At 46.2% G+C, this 24,015-nt stretch overlaps 1 protein-coding gene across 1 annotated transcript; it reads right to left on the minus strand.

Moving 5' to 3' along the window:
• Positions 1 to 204: 204 nt before the first annotated feature.
• Positions 205 to 23,004, minus strand: LOC136968924 (T-box transcription factor TBX10-like). Its single transcript, XM_067262993.1, has 8 exons — positions 22,051 to 23,004; positions 21,338 to 21,605; positions 5,527 to 5,643; positions 4,499 to 4,655; positions 2,305 to 2,457; positions 2,165 to 2,232; positions 678 to 814; positions 205 to 618 (listed from the first exon to the last, which is right to left on the minus strand). Exons 1-8 carry the CDS (start codon positions 22,256 to 22,258, stop codon positions 317 to 319), a joined length of 1,410 nt encoding a protein of 469 aa, XP_067119094.1. The 5' UTR covers positions 22,259 to 23,004; the 3' UTR covers positions 205 to 316.
• Between the last annotated feature and the right edge of the window lie 1,011 nt (positions 23,005 to 24,015).

The following is a 24,015-nucleotide window of genomic DNA, read 5'->3' on the forward strand; positions in this document are numbered from 1 at the left end:
TACGTATGAGTTGTTACCCCGGATTTTTTGTTCTGTTAATCTTACTATTAATTGTTTCCCAGCGCCATTTTGTACGTAGATTTGCCTACGAGATTCCTATTCCGCGTGGCATTATAACGAAGCAAATCCCGTTTATAACGATGGGTTATTGTTAACTGTACGGTACGTTACGTACGGCGCAAAGAAACCAGCTGATTAAGATAGAATATAACAATATTTTACTCAAAAAAATACATTTCTTGTCAAATTTATCCCCGCGCGGAAACATCCGCGTTTAACTGTACAGAAGTTGAGAGTTTACCCGGCTCGATCCCCCTCATCTGGGGTTGTATTCGTAACTGTTCTGTCTCGTTCGACTCGGGTACAGGCCGTTGTAGTTAGGGGTAGAACCGTAACCCGTGTAAGGCGCTTGAGGACGCGGATAGGGGCTGCTCCTAGTCTTTACGGGATACACGTAGTTGTCGTAGGTCGGGCCGTAATTGCACAAATCCGTGGCGTAGGGTTGGTTTACGGAACACTGCGACTGATCGGGACGTGGCACGTGCAAACCGGGCGAAACGGGGACGTTGTTCATCCTGGAAAACAGAGGGTTGGAGCCGGGATGTTCCTTCTCGTCATCTGCAAACAGACAGTGTCAGAACCCAAACACCATAGAACACGGCGACCTTTCTGCTTACCTTTCTCCATCTTGCCGCCAAAGGACGACGCCGGGCTCATGGGCAACAGCTGAAGAGAAGTCGACCTGTGTTGACCCCTGTGTCTCTGAGCCGGAGGGAAATAAGTTAACATCTCGACCACGCTCGAAGATATCGACCTGCGAAAGTTGTACAAATCGCAATTACCCAACTTAACTCCTTATCGGTTACTCTACGGGCGTAAATTACTTCAATTAGAACCGGTAACGTTCTAGATGTGGCGTAACTTTCCCGACCTTCAACTTTCCGGGTGCTACGCATGTAAAACGGGTCGTAGGTCAGTAGTAACAAAAAGGGTCGGCGATAACGATTATCTTAATCGTTTTATTAAGCGGTAAACATATACAATTGAGTGTTGTAAAAAAGTAGGTCAAAATCATTTTGTATCGAAAAGATCTGCACCCTTCGACCGAGGGTATCGTTAGGTGTGGAAATTTAGCACTTTCTACGCCACTCGGACGGAGCGCGACGGTGTAGAAACTGTCACTTCTCTCCAAGTGTCCGAGTAGTTGCTTCTCTACCCCTTCGTCAGAGTTATCGTAAGCTAGGAAATCGCTTAGTGTCGCGTATCGACGCATCCTTTTAGCGGGTGGACGCTCGAAGTTTGGGAATGCCGGGTCTAATCTATATTGGCGGAGCCTGGTAACACTACGCAACACACCCACCCGGATACAGAAAAACGCGTTACTAACGTCTACGCTGGCCATTTCACTACCGTTAGACAGGCAAACTAACCGCGAATCAAAACTTTTGTTACCGAAGATAGCGTAACATACAAATTAGCTACTCTGGCAGAGCTTGTAACGCTAGCCAGATGACCAGAATCTATTTATAGATCGGCCAAGCTCATTTTTTCATCACGAAATACGTCACTTCGTGACACACGTAGATAGTCCCTCTCCGCCATCTCGGACGGCGATCTTCGTGCGCGCGAGAGACAATTTGGAAAGTTTTTTTTGCTTAGAAACACCAGAAACTATCGGTCGACTTATCTGGAAATTGATAGATCTCGCACACTACTAAGAGATAGCGTGTGTTTATCTTATGCAGCCAATGTTTATCTTATCCAAGGATCGCCGTTACGCTAGTTATATAAGAGAATATTAACGTCGTAGAGCGTAACTAGCGAAAATTTCCATCGTATTAACGCGTCGTAACGAGTTTACACCTTAAAAGTTACCTACTTAATAGTTGTGGCGGGGCGTTACGCGGCGCGACGTCCGCGTCAAAGTTGGCGGAACGGTGTGGCCGGCGCGTAGACGCTAGTTGCGTTTTATAGGGGAGGCGAGTAACATGGACTTATCTAGCGGTAGGGAGGGGAAGGAGTTCGGCGGATGGTCGGACCACATGTGAGCTAGACGAGGATCCGGTTGACGCGGTCGCATCATTATTCACGTTGTCACTTTTTGTGTCGATTGTCGATCCCAGACTCTCACCTCGAAGTTAGCAGAAAAAGTAACGAAAATTACCATTCTTCGGGGTCGCAATCGCGGAAACCTTTAGCAAAAGGGTTGCTGGCGATCTTCAGCTGGGTGATCTGCAACAGTTTATAAAGTCAGAGGCAAGTTCCAGTGTAGAAACTACACCAAAAAAGTGTTTACGCACTCACCCTGTGGTTCTGATAGGCCGTTACGGCAGTAAATTTCGTCTCTGCGAAGATAAAAGTCTTGAAGTTCTCCGTCCTGGAAACGTCCTCCCCCTTGGGATTGATGGAGACCACGTGAAACCTGGGTTGATAACGATGCATCGAGTTCAGAATGATCTGTAAAAAAGTGACGCGGCGGACTATTAGTTACGCTTTACGGTTACGTCCTCGGAGATTTTTAATCCCCGCCTTCCGAATTTCGGAGGATTTTTAGAAATTTTATTCCTAATTTTTGGTGGATTTTCAGTAATTACGCTTAAATACGGAAGGCATTTTAGCAATTTCGGTGCGAAATTCCTACATTTTAATACGATTTCGGGCGAATTTCACAGATTTTAGCCCGCTTCGTGCACAAATTTAGGAAGAATTTAGCGACGTCGGGGGAAAACACGCTTTCTAAAGACCATCGGATTGCCCGGATTTCGACTTTTAGAGGATTTTCCTCCGAAACCGTTCGTAACTTAAACAAGTGGACGTATTTTAAGAATTTACGTTTATCTCGAAAGAAAGTTCAGAGGGGCGAAGTTGCCATCTAGCTTGTGACAAATAGGAATTTTTCCAATTTTTCGGCCGAGTCAGAGGATCCCGACGGCTAAATATAAATTTCTCGGAACGTTTATTATCCAAAATTTCCAGATCGAGGTGTTATTTTAGCCCGAAAAAAAGGGGAGTCGCGGGGGGGGATGCTCTTATCATTTGTTCGACGAGTGCCGAGGGGTGACGACGTTTATTTTTTCTGTAGATAGCTTCGTGTGCCGTCTTTCGCGACTCGACTCAAATAAGGATGCTTTTTAGCCCTCGACATAATCCTACTTCGTTGTGTGCGTTACGCAGTGTAATCGGGAGACTCGGCTTTCTCGCTGTTACGCGGTGCAAGAAAGAAGAAAGCCTAACCTTTCGGCTGTTACGCCATTCCGAATCACAAAGTTGCTTTCTGCGTAAAGGAGTAAAATTTGTACGGTTCGAGACACCCGATAAGAATTAAAATTCATCTCTCTAAATGTTACTTAATGTACAAACAATATCTAGAACGACATTTTTCTCGTAAGTTATAGTCAGAGAAATCCCAGTTCTTCTGATCTTACGATGTACATAAATCGAAAAAAAGTAGTTTTCGCGTAATTACGCAGTGTGTACGCTACACAAAAATTCGTCCCCGTAATAGTGTACGAATCGAGCAACCTACAGAAAGACAGTCTTTCCGTCATACGAACAGAGAAAATGTTACTCTAGACATTGTAGACGGATGTCAAACGGTGCAACGTCGGAAATTTACGCGTGACAATGCGTAACGGCGCGTTACCAAGTCCACGTCCGTTACGCGATACGGCAATTCTTCCGACCGAACCCAGTCCGCGTGACGTCAACGTATTCCAAATCTCGTCCGGTGGTGGTCTTTCGAGCGCAGCGCCGCGTAACGGGATCGAATTTCTAGTAGATTAGAGCCTCCGGAGGTGGTCCTTGGGGTGTGAATTACGGGGAAAAATGGCGTCGACGATATTAATTACGAGAAACTCCGTATACGGTTTGGAGTCGTCGATTCGCCCTTCCCCGGAAGAAGCGTAACCGACGTTGTTCTTTAGTGACGCGAGCATTGGTCGAAGCCCGGCGTCCGACCGAAGGGAAAGTTTGACGAGTGACGAAAATTCGCACGCGCTAGTTCGATACGGCCGACCGGACTACGAATTTCCTAAATATAGATATATATTTTACGCGTGATGTCACCCGCCGGCGGGTGACATCACGCGAAAACCTAAAAGAAGAAACGTCGAGGGTCCTCGAGACGGTAAAATTCCGTCACCACGCTATAAAATTCACGCCCCGCGTCGACGAGCAACCCCGACGCTTACACAGTCGCGAAGGATAATTGCAAAAAACGTTACGTCACAAATATAAGTGACGAGCGAAGCCTCGTAAGGAGGTGTTTGCGACGAAGACGCTCGCGAGCCGGGTAGGGCCGTTCTTACAGGGGGAGTGAATTTTTTACAAGGTTACGGATAACGCGACGCGTCTGGAAATGTCACGAAGCGCGAAAACGCCAATCTTCGGTCTGGTGGTATTCCGCATTAGTTTGCGGGTGAATTTGTGCCGCATCGGCGAATCGGGTGGCCGAGATCGACATTTTGCGCCGAGTTAGCGGAAAGGAAGCGTTACTTACGTGTCCGTTGTCGTCCAGTTGATTGTTGGTGAGTTTGAGCTTGTCGAAACTCACCGCCTGCTTCATCCACTGCGTACCTTTGGCGGGAGAGTCGGGGTGCACGTGGATCCTGGGTGGCATGTTGGGGTCGGCCTTCCCCGCCACGATCCAGCTGGAACTGCAAGACAAACGGTAAATGCGGAGGAGCCAGAACGGGCCGCGCGACGCGACGCGCCGAGGTGGGATTAAATATAGTAAAGCGATAGGGTCTTATTTTTACAAGTATAAATTGCCATAATTTTTGGAGGAAGAAAAATCGGGCCCGGGTTATATTTGGTACGTTTTAATGACGATTGACAGACTGCCCGAAGAAGCGTACCTAGTGGCATATTTCCGTCCGTCCCGGGGGTAGACGTTGGCAGAGGACCCCGATCAAGACAAATAGGTAGAGTCGATTGGAGTGAATTGGCGAGGTAAGTAATTACTCGCCACACGCCACGCATCCCAGACAGCTGCCACCGACTCCAAATTTAACGCCGGCAAACAGACGCTCGTTATCCTGGGTTATTCCTCGCCATTTTTTTTCTTTGCCGCGTTTCCGCACCGGTGGGCTCTCTTCTCGCGCCGCGTGGCCACCTTCGCACGCGCTTACTTGGTTTTTTGGTCTTTCGGGTTGTCCGGCTTCCCCGCGGCGGCAGGCCGACGTCTTAACCGCTTATAACAATCTACAGTTAAACCCCTCGTTTGGTTGGCAATAAACTCGTCCGTTTGTTGTAGCGCCTCCGTTATGGATCGACCGTGGAGTGCGGAAGTGGCGCCGGGAAACTACTCCGGCGTAAATGCGTCTTGTTTCGATCGCCACGTCGGTATATTTATGCTCGAGTATATTCCATTGTGCCATTCCCGCATCCGGTGGCTCCTCCATTTTCTTCGCGATCGCTAACCTCGGATTTAGGCTAGTCCGTCTACTCTTTTGTGTACGAATCGGCGTGGAGATTCGTACGGTTCTACTTTTTCGTTACCGCGTTAGCGCGATATTAGTTACTTACCTATGGAAAGCGTAACGGTATCTCTTGTCGTCCACCGGCACAAAGTCCATCATCAAGATGTAGTCCGCTAGTGGGTCCATGCCGTACAACTTGACTTGGAAAGTGGGGAACATGCGCCTAAAGAAAAATAACGCGGTATTAAAAACGGAGTTAGCGAGGAGGGGGGAATTTTTCACCAGTCGGGTTAGGAAAAGGGGACGTACGCGTTTGACATATTGTCCGGGAGGATGGAACGTTGGCGAGTGCCATAAAGGTCGTTCCGGACCATCCGCATCCCTCCCTCTAGTTATCACTCACTCCACGCTTTCTCCCCCATCTAACCTGCTCTTATCAATCTTCTCGGCGCCAACTGTGGTTATTTGCGAAAGAATTCGTTACTCTTCTCGTTGCGCGGTTACCTGTCGGGCGTGATGTTTTTCGTATCGCGGACCAGAAACATAACCATTTCCTTATAAAAATCGACATTGGTGTGGCCGAGGGATTCGATCCTATATCCATTTTTGAGGATAATGCGGGAGCTGCTACGGTTCCCGCATTATCCTCAGAAACGATTATATCGGGTCTTAGGTGTTCGGTGCGAGCTACGTTAACTCGACCTAGGATCCTATAGGGTCCTACAGACATAATGAATGGTCTAGGTAGGACTTAAGTTCTTTATTAGTCCTACACTATCGAACAGATTTGTCTAATCCCGACAGAAACGGGATCCTCGGGATTAGACAAATCTATTCGATAGTGTAGGACTAAACGATAACTACCACCCCAAAGTTTGGCACCGTAACGTTAGCCGGTAACGAAGCGTATACAAAAGGTACAGTACGAGTAAATTTTGGTAAATAGAGGAACAATTATTCGGAGAGTAAGAAATTGTGTCTGTGTAAATATATAAAACGTATATGGTGGAAAATTTACAGCAACAGTTACAACGTGAGGAATGTTTACTTTGACTTGTTGATGGGATGACCTTTCTCCCGGCTCCTTCCCCTCTCATTCCCTAGAAACGGAGTGAAGAACGGAGGAAGAGAGACAAGCCCACCAACACACCGTCGACCGTGCAGTCTGCAGCTTGACACCAGTCTAATTAATGAAGGAGGCTCTGTGTTTGGATAAGGACCTACTCCCGTAATCCGGGTAACACACACAACTTATTTATCACGCGTCAGCCGCCGTCCCGGAAAATAATGCATTCGCTCTCGTATCGAATGATAGCAATTAAGAATAAATCACTATTTGACTCGTCGTTCGACGACCCACCCCCGGTAACACGTGCGGTGTTTATACTCTCCCGCCTCTTTCCAACAATTCTTTTTATCCGTAATCCGTCGGGTTTCGCAAACCCTAATTACCAACAACCACATCCGAGTGCGAGAAGTTACGCCTGCCGTAACCGCGCTCTTACAAGTACCGTTACTCCGTACCGGGGATAGATCGACCTCGATCCGACAAACACCGGCTCGAAAACGATTTCGCTCCGGTCGATGCCAGTTAATCCCGCAGTTTGCCAACTATCGCGTATCGCGTTACGCTTCCCGGAACGAGTCGAACGAACGAAGAGACGATTCATCCATTCGCATCGACCGACCACACGACACCTGTTACCGCGTCTTTGCCTCCATCTTACCGAGCCATCCCGTTTTATCGACGTCGCCGATTCGCTTAACGCGAAAGAAAAACGAAGAATAAAGAGATGTAAGTTACGTAACCCGAGAGCGATTTTGTTTTAACAATGCTAGATAGGCCAAATTTTCTCCGCGTTGCGATGAAATTACAGAGGTAACGCAATTTTCTACGGCGTAACTAGCGCGTAAGGCAGTTCCGCGCTTACGAGTCGGTACGGGCGGGCGTGGAGATCTCCCTCCCGTCGGACCCAAAAATTGACAATTTTAAAAACGAAATGCCCGAAAATTCGCGAGAAGAGAGTATTTGTCGAGCGAGTCGAGAGATTTCGCCAGTTTGTGTATTTTCCTCGGGTGGGAGGCGCGAGATGGCGATTTTCTCGCGTTGGAAATCACTTAAGGCTAAACTGGCGACGCCAAACAGCGACGCACTTTTTATTCGTTCGATCCCCGGGTCGATAGACGCGTTAAAATATTTGGCAAGCAACGGGTTGCGGAAAGACGAAATGGATATTTTTCGGGACTCGACCATAAATACGAGTTCGGACGTCGGAAAAGCGCCGGTTCTCGCCAGAGCCGCGTAAAATACGAGACGTCCTCTTCAAATATGGAATCGGACTCGCCCCGCGATAATGGAGGAATGCGCCGATTCGACGCGCTACTCCTTACGAAACGGCTATAAATCGCCTTCCTAATCCCGGGAGTAACGTCCTTCCCGTTTTTTATGCGTCTTTACGCATGCCCGTCCCGGTCGACGTCATAGAAACATATGTCCGGCATGTGAGGAGTCTCCGAAGTCGAGTTTTTGCCTCGCTTAGTTAATGTTCCGTACATTAATCCGGCACTAATCGCTTTCGTAGTCTGTACAAAGAAATAGTAGCCCCCCGTCTTTCTGCTAGTTTTGTCGACCGGTAGCTCGCCGTCCCCGCAGCATCTCTTACTGCGTACTAATAACCTAACGAGGGATCTCTAAGCACGGGTAGGGGAATACAAGCTCCGCGGACGAAAATTCCCATCTACGCGAAACGCGTCGGACAATAAGCCGGTGTCGAATTTCGTTAGGAGGGTATAAAAAGTGGCCGGTTTTGTAAAGCGATAGTGGGTGGAGTGATACGGTCTACGAACAGAGACGACGTCCGGTTGTTCGGGTATCTTCCTACTTGCATCTGATAGCTATTAAATTAAGAACCGGCTTAATGGCTGCCATATTGTATCGGGACGGGCGGTGTCTCGAGTGGTGTTTCCTCCCCGTCGATAGTCGAACGCTAGAAAGCCGGGAGCAGGCAATGTCCCCGTAGATAAGAGAAGCGAGTTTAGGAGGTAGAGCTATTTAGTCACGACCCGACGTTTTGTAATCTTGTCATTTTACGCCCTCTATTTTAAAGAGGCGTACCTATTCGTAACGATCCGGGCCGTGTTCGACACGCAAAAAGTTAGCGGCGCGTTATATTGGGGCAAATCGCCGGACCGAATTTTAAAACTCGACTATCGGTTCGGTAGTTAGTTGTACGGTAGGCGTGGGCTGCCGGGAGGGCGATAACGGTGACGAAAGAGCCGGAGGCCCACCACGAGGCCCACACGTCCGACGACAGATTCTATCGAGCGATTTTTTAAAGCGGACGACAATTCGATTATTAGTTTTAAATGAGCCACGCGGACGGGACTCGGAAGATCCGCGTAATTTGAAACACGGCGTTTCGGGGAATGCAAAATGAAAATAGTTTTATTTTCAAATTAAATATGGCGAAATGTAAAAACTTGCGCGTTAAAAAAGAAGTATTTTAAAGATACGACGGTTATATCCGTTACCCGCCGCCATCTTCAAAAAAATCGACGCATTCTGTCAGACTCGAATACGACTGGGTATAAATTACTTCCGGGTTAATTATTTAATGTTCGGATATTTAAATAATAAACTTTGATTACCGATAGTTTCTATCGGTAATCAAAGTTTATTAATGGCTAGTGTTTAAATAGTGTTTCTTTACTTCTCCGCCTGCGTGCATATTTGTAAGGCTGCCCGTCTGTAGCACGTGTTTCTGTGGAATTGTCCGTTTCTGTTCGCACGTGTTCCGAGTAGATTTTCTGCTAAGTTAGTCTGCCGGAAAGACTTTTAATGGGGAGAAAGAGGACGTCTACTCGGTGACGTATCCTTTTTGTGATTTATTAGTTTCCCTCGATTGTCAAACGGGATCGTTGGACTCCCGGGCGAGGGAGAAGAACCAAACGGAGGGTCGACTTCTGCTAAGTTGGCCAAATTCTCCGACTCGAAAACGCGCACCCCCTTAAGTACGAGACGAAAATTAAATTCTTTTTCGCTTTTCGTCGAAATGGGGGTTTGAATCGTTAATTAAACTCGCGCCACGTTTTACTCCGCCGTTTCGTCCCGGAGCGCGAGCGAAACACCTAATGTATAGAAAATAACGAGATAATAGCTTAATACGTCGATCGTTAGATATAAACCATCTCGGTTCTTAAAAATCGCTCGGGAATTGCGATAAGCCCGACGCGATGCCACGCGCTTTAACACTAGGCGACTTTACCGCACCCGGTAAAGCCGAGCAGTAGGCTACGACTCCGCAGTCCGGTACAATGGTATTAATTTAAAGGGTCCAAACTACCACACAAAAGATTTCGTTAAGATCGTCTCGCATCTTAACGAAATCTCGCGCGTGGTAATTTGTACCCTTCAAATGGTTTTGTGGATAATACGTCGCAGACCAAAAACTCCTTTGTTTTTACGTCACAGAAATTAGCGCCTCGGGTCGGCGTAGGTCCCGTATTCGGATTCGGATCCCCGATTAGCGATAAGAATATTATTGCGGATATTTTTATAAGAAACGCGCTTCCCGTTTCGGCTGCCGGACACGGTCTTCTTCCTAATTTAATTAACGAGAAAGTGACTAAAATGATTTGCTACGTCGTCAATCTCCGCGCGTACCCACCGGTCTCAAAAAATGGGACATTATTTGTCTCCGGGACGAGAAACATATCTTCTAATAATAGAAGTGTGGCTCCGGCTTGCCAGAATTATCGACGTAGCGAGGAAAACTTTCGAAAGGCCCATTCGTTAAGGCCTCCCGTCGGCGTAGAGCGTACAATTTGCGAATTCGTGCAGATTAACGGCACTAGACGTAACACGGATAACTCGGGTATTAAAATATATACTGCGTATAGACGATGCCTAAGCGGTAACACCGAATTTCTAGGAAACGATGGCGATATAACAACGGTACTAAGGGAGAATTCGAAGCTCACTGGTAATTTAACGGGCGTACCTAGGAGATATAACGGTACAAAGACAGTTCTAACTTATCGTAGGATTACCGTAAGAGGGTGGCCTAACGATATAACGCGGCACGTAGAAGATACCCGCCAAATGATAGAAATCGTGACGAATAGGACTGTCCGGAAGATGCCGGCGATTTAACATACATCGTCGGATATCCGCGATGCTGAATAGGAGGATCTATCGAATATTTCGACGTTCGCCACCGTCCAAGCGACCCGATCCAACCTCGAGCTACGTTATTATCGAGTAATTAGAAATAAACGTACCGTACGTCCCGCGTTCCGAAGACGTTACGTTTTTTAATATAAATCGTTCCTTGTCCGGATATTGGCTAATGAATTTGCAAATATTGTAATTACCGCCGCGTAGACGACACCTCGGATACGAAACGAGGCTGGAAGACGCGGAATATCAAAAAGCTCGTTACATCGAGGTTTGACTATGTTTATATTAAGGGAAAGAGAATAACTGGCAAATGCGTCGCACGGCGAAGAATTTCGAATCGAATTTAAGTCACCGACGGGCGTAAGATACGAAACGAATATCTAGAGTTAAAAGGGCGGTAAGGTCCGATACCGGGACGACGCCAGCCAACGGACCAGGGGGCAAGAGGATAAGAATTGCGTGTAGGTAAAGTTTTAATCATTTACTACGTACCGGAAAAGAAGTATCTTAATTAAAACATTGTTTTAACTTACAAGAAGCCTAAGAAGATTATTTTAATTAAAACTTAGCATTTTAATAATTTTTTCGAATTTCTAGGGGAGGCCCCCTGGCGACGCCCTCGGTCCGACATAACGGAATGCGTAAGATCTCCGGCGCTATAACGGGGCTAATTAGAAATGGTCAATACAAAACGCCGAGTACTTCGGTAGTTTGGTTGTAACATTCTCTACGTAATTGGCAGCCTCGGATACGAATATTCCGAGGCTGCGGACGATACAGTTTCCGAGAACGTAACCTCGATTTACAATACTAAGTCTATAGCAATCGGTATTCGTTTTACGACTCGGCGCCTAAAGACGGATCCATTTTATATCTTAAAAATAAGTGGTATTACCGGGTCGGTATCGTAATAAATTTGCGTATCGATTAAGAAAAGAGGCATTCCGGTTAAAGACTCGAATGGCAACGGACATCCGTCCGGAGAACTGCGGATTTTCCTACTTAAGAAGCTATTTACCGAAATGTAAAATATCGTAACCGTTAAGTCCGATGGTAACGGTGGCGGTATAAATATTTACATTAGTGACCGAGAGTCGATAACGAGGGTAATCGCGTCGATTTGTGCAACGGGAATCGAATAAGACGGAACCCGGCAGCCCGCGGAATGCCATTTAGCGCGGGGAAGGAAAAGTTCCGACGTTTTTCCAACCGCACCTACGCAAAATCGAACAGAATTCGACTTATGTATAAGGAAAATATGCCTCGTGCGAAAAGAATGTCCGACTACTTAACAAAAACACGTGCGGTGCCAAGAAACACGCCGAGAAGACGGGTGAGAGGATACCAAAGTTTAGACAGTCGGCTACCACCGGCAAAATTTGTGGCCCGGCTAATCGAACGGGACCGTAAGTTACGGTAGGAAATTCTGTTCTACCGAGTGGTCCCGTCCGTCCAAATTCTTAACGCGTGACGAGTCTGCCGTTACGCGCAACACGGAATCCCGATACGAGAACCGGTGGAGTTTTTTGCGCATCCGCGTAAACGTCTAAGAACTAATTTACCCTCCTCTACGTATCTAGAACTGTAATTTTTCGACCGTTAATTGTTGGCAACTCTCCGTAGAATCCGCGTGTTTACAAAGATTATACGTTACGAGTTATTCTCGGAGCGGCGGCCATTTTTCACCGAATCGCAACGGGTTCCGACGTGGAAACAAACAATAAAGACGAATTACATTCGAGGACGGAAACCATTGTCCGGGGGAAAACCGTAAGAAAGAGCGCGACGCGCCTTTCTTCGTATACGAATGTGACATATTTATACGTCCGTTAATTGAACTTAATCGCGTCGTAAACCGTACCACTGTTGGGAATTGACCACGTGATGTTTTTGTTAGAATGCGATAAATGCCATAGGCCAAATTTCTATTTACGGCCGGAACGGACAAAAACTAGTACGATAAAACGGGGTAAGAGAACTTTCGCTAGGAAAACCGGCGTATAACGTTTCTCGGTCCGAAGCTCCGCCGCACGGACGGGCCCGCGAACATTTCCTTCGTCGATAACGGTAGCGATTAGCGAAGGGGGCAATGCGGGAAGCGGGTACGTTTTCTGCCCGTCTACCGGTCACCGCCTAAGACGCGCCAATTCGTATACCCGCCAGCTTCCCCGATAGCCCGTAAGCTCCGGCGTACTCCGGTACGGGGGGCTAAATTCCACCGAGTCCCACGCGCCAGTTTAAACTCCCTCGGTATTACGTCGGCCTCCGTTCCCCCGCCAGTCTAAAAGTATTTTTACTCGGATTACCCTCGGGCAACGACTGGGAGAAACGTTTCTCGAAGGGTCCAGATCCGGCGTAATACGGAGGGAGTTTAGACCGGCGGGCCGAAATAAATTTAACCCGGTCCGGCTACTCGGCGTTTCCTTTAAATATAATACCACGATCTCGTATAATCAAACCGGGCCAGCCCGACCCGGGCGAAACCGTTCGAGTAGAATCGGACTTCCTAGGGACGAACGAAATAACGCGTCGAAAAGGCGACGTAATATTGTAGAAAAATTCCGAAAGAGCGAGGGGCCGGAGAGTTCTGTAAATCGAAATTTCGACCCCCTTTTAACAGATGGTTTATAGCCCGGCGACTCGTCGAATATTCCAGCTCTCGAGTTTCGAATACTTTCTAGTATCGGAGCACTCGCCCCTGTCTAATTAGAAGTTATCGGCGAGAATCGACAATCGTATTGCGTAAACGAACCGAGAGAAACTACGCTCGACGTTATTTGCTTATTATTTTCTTCCGTTAAAAATCAAATTCCCATATTACTCGGCCGATTATTTTCCTCAAACTCCAAAGTGGGGCTCGACCCGGTCGTAACGTTTTTTTCTGCGGGTGGCGGCGACGACCCGAAGGAGAGAACGGAAGAGGAAGGCAAAAGCTAACTTAATTCTTCGTTCGCCCCATCCCGAAAAATCGAAAAAAGTCGAGTATTTTAGGTCCCTCGACGGGCGAAAGTTGGCCGGCCGGCGGCCTTCCGCGGTTAATTTAAGCGCCACCTACCTCTTTTATGTTTACTAATTCGCTCCGCGTTGTTAAGAAAATTTTCGTTTCGTCTTATCGTCGATTGTGCTTAATTGAATCATTATAAATTACATTTTAAAAATTTATAAAGACAGATATAGACCTAAATAATAGCATTTATAAATTTATTATTAATTACGATGCGGAAGCGATAGCGACTCCAAACGTCGGTTCCCTTTAAAAACAGTCTCGTCCCGGAGATGTCGAGCGACGGCCGTACAGCTTAGGCCCGCGAACACTCTCGAAAGCTACCTGCGGAATCCTCGCGCAAAAAGTATTCGCCTCTTTCCCGAGCTCTTCGGGCGTAGGCCATTTCACTATTTCACGCAGCTCGGGCCTAAATTAATCCGAGATTATCCTCGTTTCTAACGTATTGTATGTAACTTAAATTAGTTACCGTCGACTTCACCTATCTAGCTTATCGTACGCCAGAGTTTATTCGATACGACGAATATTTATGCACAAAATCTAGAAAATAACGTAAATCTATCGGTTCTAATTCGCTTGCGCTAGAATCAAAAATTAATGCGAGGTATCGAAACGTTGGCAATGTGTTCTTCCTATCCGTTCTAGAACCGGTAAAACAGATAACAGATTCCCTTCAACACGCAGTAAGGAATACATAAACAAGAAAACAACAAGGAAATATATGTCTCGACTGGCCTCGATCCAACACAGAGTACCAAAACACGGGAGGACAATTCGAACGAGCGGGGTTTCTGTATTGTTTCGGAATAAACAACGAGTTTTAGAGATTGGCAACGTCTTTGAGACGTCCGGAACTAAGTTAGTAGTGGTGCCATTTGTTGGTATAAGAGCGAAAAATTACCATCGTCTACGACGAATCTGCTCTTCGGAGAAAAACAGAGTATCGTTTCGATAATAGTCTAACGCTCAACGCGACTGTCACCCGCAGCGAGAGTAAGAGGATGCGAATTTACGGGTCTATTCTAATAAACTGCGTGTAATGCGATAGTAAAGGTTTTTCCAAGGATTTTTGTGCCGCGCAACTTTTCGACCTCGCAACGTATACGAAAATTATAATAATGCCGCGAACGTTTAATAGCCAACTCGCAACACGGGCAAGATATATTGGCGTATATACGCGTACGTCGTTATCCCGGAATCCGAAAGAAAGTCCCGGAGGAAGACGAGAAATTTGGATACACTCGACGAGAATTAAAGGTTACCTAAACTAAAAGGTAACCTTTAGTTAATTCTTTACCAAAGGCCACCAAAGAATAACTCGAAGGGAGGTAAATCGTTTGTGTTATCGGCTGGCTCTTAGATAGGGACTCAACGACGTACGAAGCTTTATGGTACAAGATAGAGCCACGTCGATAAGAAGACCTCTGACACTAAACTGTTACTTAGTTTATTCCTCGTTTCGCGTTACGGAATAGCTTAACAGCCCGTACGTAACGCGTAATACGAAGAACGTAATGTCGTCGTAAGTGCTCGCATCTGGCACGATATTACCCAATACCTTAGGTCTCGTCGCAATTCGGAGACTAATTTTTGTCTATTAAGCTCGACACGCGTTTTCTCGGATCCGGTCCGAAATGGACCTACCCGGACCAAACGAAATATCGTACGTCGCGTCTAACAATACACACGATCGAACCTAATTCTAAGACGCGAGACGACTGAAATTTTTCCCGTTACTTTCTTAGATACTCGGCCCCGGGTACGACACGCCGCCCTCTTATTTCCAGAAAGCATACGACGGGACTCGCGTAACTAAGAATACGAATCTTACTAAGCTCGACGAAGCGGAACCTAACTCCGGGGAAAAATCTACTTAATTCAAAAAGGAACCTACCGGAATTCGAAGAAGTTACGTTTAATTCCAGAGACGGAAGCTTCTAAATTCGAGCAAATGGAAAATTTCAACCAAATATACTAAATTCGAGAACACAGTTTATTGCGTCTTCTATCCGGGCCTATACGTCTTTTGAAACTCACTACGAATAAAGACGAGACTTAGTAGTCTAGGACAATTGCCGAATACGTCTAATCTTGTAGAATTGTTGTATTCTATCTAGTACTTCTGCGTTTACCATTCCTCGATTCGAGCGTACGAAGATTACAAAGAGAAATTAGGCACTTAATCGAAGACTTATTTTCCAATTAGACCGAAGCTCTCTTTAAGTAAGAAACTCTACTTTGCGCAAAGTTTTCCTTCGACAGACCACAAAACTCGCCGGAGGAATCGGGAGGATGCCAGTTTTTGGGTGGCAAAAGTAGCGCGCGCGATAGTCTGGCTCCTCCGAAAATCGTTACTTCGCACACCTGGCCAATGTCAGACTCAAAATAGAAACCGTACACTTTAAATGCCGGAAGAAGTTTCTTTTTTTAATATTTTTCAATAAGTTCGAGTCACTTCTGTGGCAGAAAGTAGTGTCGCTTCCTTCTTTTCTCGCCACTAACGGCTCTAGAAATGGATTTAAATTCTCGTGTAGATTTTTGATGGGTTGGTTCTAAGAATATTTCCAGTTCCCGTAGGAATTATAGCACTAGGATTATCATTAAATACTCCCTTTTTAACGCGTTATTTGTGAATACAGAGGAAACAACTTATTTGGTTTGAACGCGTGAATGGTTTCAACTTTTCTTGTGGAATGTATTCCATTGACATTTTCGGGAGTCTCTCGTCACTCCTTCTTTTCGCGTGTTCAAACCAAATAAGTTGTTTCCTCTGTATTTCTTCCAAAATAGTCTCCTTCGATCCCATTACGTCTTTGATCCTTCTCGTTACTTATTCGTTCTCTTATATTCTGCACCATCTTCTCGATGCACCCATTTCGACCGTCGTTACTTTTCTCTTCTCTTCCCCAGTCATTCTCCGTGCTTCCGCTCCGCGTTACATATTTTTTTCCCTTGATCTAGATATTTTTTCACTCCACCGTATTCCATTTAATCTTCTAACTGCTCTCTTATCTCGTGCAAATCTTGTGTCAATTTCTAATGCACCTCTTCCGTCTTGATGAATCTGTATTTCGAGATAATTGTGATGCTCGCATCCTCAATATTTTCTCGTCCTTCCAGTTCCACGTCTGTTTTAGCCCCTCCTATGCGTAAGTATTTTGTTTTACTCGTGTTTATATATAAACCTCCTTTAAAATATTCCTCTTTATTTTTCTTGTCACGTATTCCAGATCATCCTTATCTTCCGCCATTACCACCTGTTCGTCCGCAGATTGTTCTTATTTTTTTATATTATCATCTACTACTTTTTCTAGCCGTTATTGATGTCAATAGGAGATAGTTATGCTAATAATTAGATGGAAGTAATTAACGGATTAAGAAAGAGATGATATTATCAACTACAATTAACAAACTAGGGTTGTGTTTAATTCACTATACGCTAGCATCTTTGCTTGTCCATTAAATCTGATTGTATCTTTTCTAGTTTTCTAGATAGAAGTATTAGGAAGAACTGAAGCTAAGCGTTGCATCTTGCTACCTTTCCTACATGCCCGCATCCTCGCTAGTTTTCCCGGATGCCTGCATCGATTCTAGGCCCCCTGGCTGACTGCAGTTTTTCTTAGTCTTTCTAGCTGTGTTTCGTCTTTGCTATCGTCCTAGTCGGCTGCAGTTTTTCCTACTTCCTTTATCTTTTGCATCCGTCAATTCCCTTTGCCGATGGCATCACTCCTCCTGCCGAGTTTTCTAATCCGATAATCGATACCATTGCTTAAAGTCTAGGCGTTTATCTACTTAAAAATTTTAAATCGGCATTGACTGTGTTGCGGAGACGATGCCGGTCGGAAGACTACGGTCTTTTAGAAAAGGGGGAATTGTCCGGACCGGCGTTTTATTCACCGTCGATTTAACGCGGTAGACATCACGAGTGGCAGTCGATAAGGATCCCTCTTCGAACGGAAGTCGTCGATTGGCCGTATCGGGCCACCTACGTAGATGGCACATGACGGGTTTGGTCACGAGATACGGTAGGTTAGTCGCTGACAGACGTCACCCGACGTGGCTGTACCCGAGAAAAGTGGTAGTTATGGCAGGAACAAAAACTTCTTTCATCGCGACGTCTCGGAAAATGCGGATCTTTATCGCTGTTTGTATACACTGCCTCGCGACTTTTGGACCCTGGATTGCGCGATTCTGGTGTAAGCTACGATTTTACATCTGCTCGGTGTACCAAATCCTACCGAAGATTCCCCGTTTGAGGGGATTTCGGTGCCGCGTCCCCTTAGGCGTGCGGGAAGAATGTCCCGTCCGTCCGACACAATAAACGAAACACGTGTTGTCCGTATCTACAGACACATCGCGGTCGTAAGGGCCGTCTGGGGGTGGAACTCTCGAAACGGAGCGTAGAAAAAACCCTCCGACCACTTTTTACACGCTGACAGCATCTGCAGAGTCCCAGGACAGACTTCATCAACAAGGAGATAGAGTAGACAAGTGTTGGTGATTTACGGCCCCGGCTATAAATCTCGACGTCTATCTCGTTCGCGTCCAGTGCGAGAAGGACCACGTCGGCTATTTATTCCTTTTTGTACACGAAGAAATAAAAGAATGTTTTTATACGCCTTCGGCCGCCATCTTGAAAGACGGAGAGACTTCGCCGGCGAGCCAACGCGACGCGACGCGTCGGCACGGGTAGAGAGAGGGTTACGAAAAGCCAACTGCTAGGCCGGGTGGTCGTCGCAGGTGTCGGGCGCGCGACGAATTTGACATACAACACCGGTTGGACATTCTCGCGGTACAATGACCAGGAGGATGCGTCCCGAGTGCAGGGGTGCGAGCTTATCCAAACAAACTGCGACCCTCTCTCTCTCGGTTCTCTCTCGTCTCGAGTTACTCTCTCCCCCCGGCGAACACCCTTCGGAGATCGATACGGGGTCGGGTCGTGACCTTAACCGATGCACTGGACAACTTTGTCACAAGTAGACTTAAGGCCTTTTACTTTAGGGATAAACAAATGAATCGTTCACTCGGGAAATTTATTTTAATGTCAAAGTACCACAGCTCGTCTCTCCCCCTTTTTTATTTTTCCTTCTCCTTTCCTAGACTCGCTCGTATGAGGTGGCAGCGCGACAAAAAAAAAAAAAAAAAGATAAAAACGAGATGTTCGTCGCCGCGACACCTCGTGTTATCTTTTTTGCCCCCTCGAAATGCGGACGAATTTTTGGGGGGTTGCCGCAAAGAATTTCAGATATTTTTTAAAGTTTTTTCGTCCCTTAATCATCTGTAAATGGGGAATGCTGCAAAGTGACGCTTAACATTCGGTATTTAATTACATTTTTAGTGTAAGATACCCCATCGGGCAACGGGTTCGCGGTATCTTCTCTCCCCCTCGAAACGGACCTCGGCCGTTAATGCGCAGTGTTCTAGGTAATAGATGTTGCTCCCGACCTTGATACGTAGAGTACGTGTGCAAACGAAAGGCCCTAGAACCGGCTCTATAATAAAATCCCGAATGTTTACGTCCTTCGGTATTTTTATTGTTATAGGCCACGTGTGCCCGATTTACGTGTATACTTCTGGTGTGTACTTACTCGAAACATGGCGACAAACAGAAAAACCCCAACTCTAAAGGATCTAGTCTTGCACTCCAAGAATTATCCCGTCACAACGCGCCAAAATATTTAAAAAATTAGTTGTTCTATACCCTTACTTTCTGTACCACCCTAAAGATCCTTCTGACAGCTTGTCCATAAAGGCTATAGTACAGAATAGAACAAAGAGAATAGGGCGTTTGGAACGGATCCCTATTTTTGAGTATGTCCGAACTCCATCCCCGAAAGCCCATTCCTACATTCATTATCCAAAAAGACAAGAAGGCGTGTAGAAAAATATCCTTATGGTATTCCTATACCTAGCACCACAAAAATTCCTAAATTCTAACGGCCCTTAGAATGTAGTGATTCCTGTGTTACGGTTTATGGATTTTCATTCGTTATCCGTTCTACCAACTCGTAAGAATGGGCCTACTTATATTTTATGCATTTAGGTCTTCTTTACATCCACCATCTTGTATATCCTTAATGAATCCCGATGGCCAACCTCGACTTAACGACGACCCAGCACCAAATTCTTATAGTAAACCTCTCTATATAGACAAACGAAGAATTTTATTCGCCGCCTCTAAGTTTCACACAGCACGGGCCATTATATCGTTCGAAGGTTGCCCGTGCCTTCAAACAATATAAAGTCCTATAATTAGTTACGGTATAGCCCTATCCGAAACGGCCTAGCCAAAAAGTAATAGCGTGTACGTGATGAAGGGGTGGACAAATTCCCAGTCGCGCACGACGAAAGTATGCCGAAACACCAATTTTTGGTGCTTCGATAGAGTTTATGGAAAAACACCCCCGGAGATATTTTTATTCCGGTTTCTATATCGGTCAAGACGAGAAATGTGTCCTTTAGAGCTTAATACAGTGAATAAGGAAGAGTTTTTCACTTGGCGTCACGGTTATTTTTAGAGGATTCTGAATCCGAACAACGTTTCACTCCACTTTTAGTGCTATCTGTTCTATAATTTATCATCAGAAATTGCTGAGAAATCTCACGTCGTCTTCTTGCGGAGTCTCGTTACACCGAGATGCTCTACAGAAGTAGTTAGAGCCGAGAAGGGATTTAGAAATCGCACCTTTTCAGGTAGTGTCCTTTGTAACATTGACGAATGGCAGTTCCCCGGACATCGTTACGCGTGGCATCTTCGGTGCCTGCTCAATTTGTCTACTAATTTGTTAGGCGACCTCGCAGTTTGGCAGTCGGAGGGACTGCCAAAATGCCACTTTTTGCATCGAGCCAAATGCCAAAACATGTGCCAGCTTAGCCACTTCGCGTACTTGGCGTTACGGTTGGCGTATCAAATGCTACCACGGATTCGAGCGTTACTTTCTTCAAAAAATTTCTTTTCCGCCGAGGGTGGATACGATGCCGATCCACCCGACGGAAAGAACCGTCGAAAGTAAACTCGTACGGTATTTTGGTCCCGGTCGTCCGACTTTTACGAAGCGTGGCGAGACGACATCGCTATCCATTAACTAACGGTAGCGCCCTGGTAATTGCGTCGATACCAGAATCTTGTCAGCATCTTAATAGCGCTTTCGTAAAAAGAGCGAAAAGTGTGGAGAGAATAACTGGTCTCTCGAGATGTTCGACGAGTGTTCTCGAGTTGCATTCTAAGCGATGGCGACCGACGCAAAAGGAACCGAATGGTGTTTTGGATGTTGGCACGTTTCGGTTCGGTATCTACTCGTATCTATGCGCCAGCCTAATTCTTTGCCACGTTGCTCTGTGTTCCTTTTGTCTGGTTTCATCTATTTTGCTAGTATGTGCTTTGTTTTACCTATTCTTTACCTCCTCCCCTGGAAGATGAGGCAAAGAATATATACAAATGGAGAGAGTAGACAGAGCACCCCTATAAAGCTCTCTCTCTTCTCTTCTCTTGCTTTTAAGAAACACCTAATTTTTCCCTCGCGCATATGTCGGCTCAATGTAAGTATTATTCCTTAGCCTCTATAGGAAAGAATTCTATAGTCTCGGCGCGTGAAAATTTGTCAGTTAACGCCTCTATATTAAACCCTTGTACTTGGAAGATACGGAGGCATAAAATTCGACTCGTTCCTTCAAAATCCATCTCCAGTGTTACACCCTCGAAAGTGCGATCCGAGGTAAGACAAACGCACTTACCTTCCGGCCTTGGTGACGATCATCTCCGTGCCTAATTCGTTGAATTCGTCCCACAGAGTCTTCATCTCCAACGTGGCGGTCACCGTGACCAATTTAGGGTGAAGAGGCTTCTTTTCTCTGTTTTCCGAGTCGTCTTCGCCTTCCGCCACTCCTCCGTCGTCCAGGCTCTTCTCTTCGCCCACGGGATCGATGATCTCTTCGCACTCTTGCAGCCTGTAGGTTGCCCCGTTGTAATGATACAAGTCTTTGGTAACACTGAGGAGGCACGCTGTCGAGAAAAGGCTCTTTCAGTTATAGTTAATAGGGCTTAACATTGGGGCAGTTACCTTATACTTCGCGAGTACTTACCGGGCTCTCCAACGTACGGCTTGAAGTTCGTACGCCATCACCTCCGTATAGCGTAAAGTGGCCTTAAATCGAGGTAATAAACCCGAGTATAACACGTCCGCCAGTAGCGTAATAGTAGACATACCGAAATGCGTGTTTGGCAGTTACACGCGAGTTGGGGGTGGTCGGAGTTTTATTAACCAAACTTTAATACAAAAAGCGCGTTAGCACGCGAGGAAACAATGGCATTCGCGTATCGGAAGAATTAACACTCGGTCCAGGATTGGATTACCCGCGTCGTGGCGTTGGCTACTTGGCGCGCGCCGTAGCTCGGCGTTATAGATTAGTCGCGCGCGCGAGAGGATACGAGAAAACCGAGGACTCACCTTCCATCTCCTTAACGGGGGTGTTGGGGCACGGGACGGGATCGACGGCGGGCGTCGGAGCCGCGGCCGGAAGTGACCAGTCGTAGCAACATTCGGAGGCGCGTGCGACGGCCAGCGGAGCCAGGAAAGACTCGGCAGCGTTGTCCGACATCAAAGAGGCGATGCTGAACGGATTGCAGCGACACGAATAAGCCGGGTCGATATCCATCCGAAGGCTCGATCCGGCTATCGACGATCTTCTTCGCCTTATCGCCCTCCGCTCCCTCCCGTTGGAGAAGCACGCCGATGCTCCTCCCCTCGCTCTGCCTCCGCCAATCGGCTTGACCTAGGAGGAACGTTAGTCTTCGGCGTCACGCCTTCCCCCTCGCTTGGCGCGTTCACCCCCGGCGGAGTTTGGGGAGGGGATGCGGACCGTTCCGACCCCCTCCCTCTCTCCGATTGGTCGACCGAGACCAGACACCTGGATCGACACGCCTTCTGCCAGCGGCGGATGTGGAAGATGCATTCCGCCGCTTCCGGAATAACCGGAAGTTGCGCGTGGTGGGTCCAGTTTACGCATACTTCTCGTGACGCGAGTTTTCTATCGCTTCGTAACGAATTTTTGTCACGTGGCTCGAACGTTTGTCGATTGATTTACGCAGCGTAACACATTAGGATGAGTGCTGGGGTAGGCCTAAAGCATCCGGAGTTTAAGTGAATCCTACGAAAGTATGTCTAATTTTGAAGGCAGGGCGCTAGAAGATACGATCATTTAACCTCTTACAACAGGAAAAAAGACGAAACACAAAAGACGCGAGAATTGGTAGGGAGGCGTTTCGATTTCCGGGAAACTCCTACTTATCGATTACATGCGTATTTAAACCAATCGACAAAGCTTATTTATGATCTATGCGCCTTTGTGTGGCTGGTATCTTTCCATAGGCTCACTTAACAGACTATACAATTGTATTCCCGTGTAAAATTCACAGTGTTTTCCGTGTATGACACCTTACAAAGGATCGTACGATTTCCATTAACCGTTTCCTTTACCGCCATCTTTTTAACGGCAGAAATTATCAACACCATAAGGTGTTTTGTGGCCAGTCGACTAGAGATCACCATTAGTGACGTAACAATACTAGAACATCTGTTCTACGTAACTGGTAATTAGCATCGTTCCACTGTCAGTGAAAGGAGCCTACAACCTTCCGTTTTATTTTTAAAAACACATTTACGTACCGAATTCGGTACATTAAGAAATCACTCGATGGGAGAAATGTTTAGTTTATACGCGAGTAGAATGCCTGTAACAAGTGTTGGTTTAGAAGAGTAGAGCGTGACGGACAGACTCGCAATTAAGGAGCAGTTTTAAGATATTTATCCATTTTATATACGCTTTATCCGGGCGAAAACACTATTCTACAGGTAGATGTTTGCTTCGTGCATTTTGTGACCGGACAATACAATTCTTACAAAACAAAAACGCAAAAATCCTCGATTCTACCTCTCCTTTGAAATAGCGCTTCTAATAAATAACAGCGCTAAAAGGGGTTTTTTAACATCATTCACCGTTGAAAATCGCATTATCTACGGTTACTATCACGTATTGCGTTATATCAAATAGCGTAGTTTCAATAAAAAAATTAATGTAATTAGTGCTAAAGAAATGATCACTTTCCAGCGAGTGGCAACAGAGATTACGCCGATAAATTCGTAAATTATTAGGCCCGTATTCTCTGTACTTTTGGTAGTATCGGAACCGAATTGAAAGTAGATATTCGTGGAATTTCGAGAGGTCCAAACAACCGTTCCATCAAAATTGGCGTCGCGGATCCCCGCTTTAATTTGTTTATTAACGGTTATCGTTATAGTGATTTTTGGATGGTTTTCCATCCTCCGAAGGGACCTTTCTCGTCATCCATCACGTAAACGATCTACTTGTGTCATCCGCGTGTGGGGACATTTTTCTTCTTACGTCAACGAAAG

Source organism: Centruroides vittatus, unplaced genomic scaffold (assembly GCF_030686945.1).
Source record: "Centruroides vittatus isolate TY-2023 unplaced genomic scaffold, ASM3068694v2 contig_166, whole genome shotgun sequence".
Taxonomy (NCBI): Eukaryota; Metazoa; Arthropoda; class Arachnida; order Scorpiones; family Buthidae; genus Centruroides; species Centruroides vittatus.

Coding starts and splice junctions, on each gene's coding strand:
- LOC136968924 (XM_067262993.1), bottom strand. CDS start 22,258: ATGGATATCGACCCGGCTTATTCGTGTCGCTGCAATCCGTTCAGCATC. Junction 815..2,164: donor GATTGCGACCCCGAAGAATG/GTAATTTTCGTT, acceptor CAACTTTCGCAG/GTCGATATCTTCGAGCGTGG. Junction 619..677: donor TGGCGGCAAGATGGAGAAAG/GTAAGCAGAAAG, acceptor GTCTGTTTGCAG/ATGACGAGAAGGAACATCCC.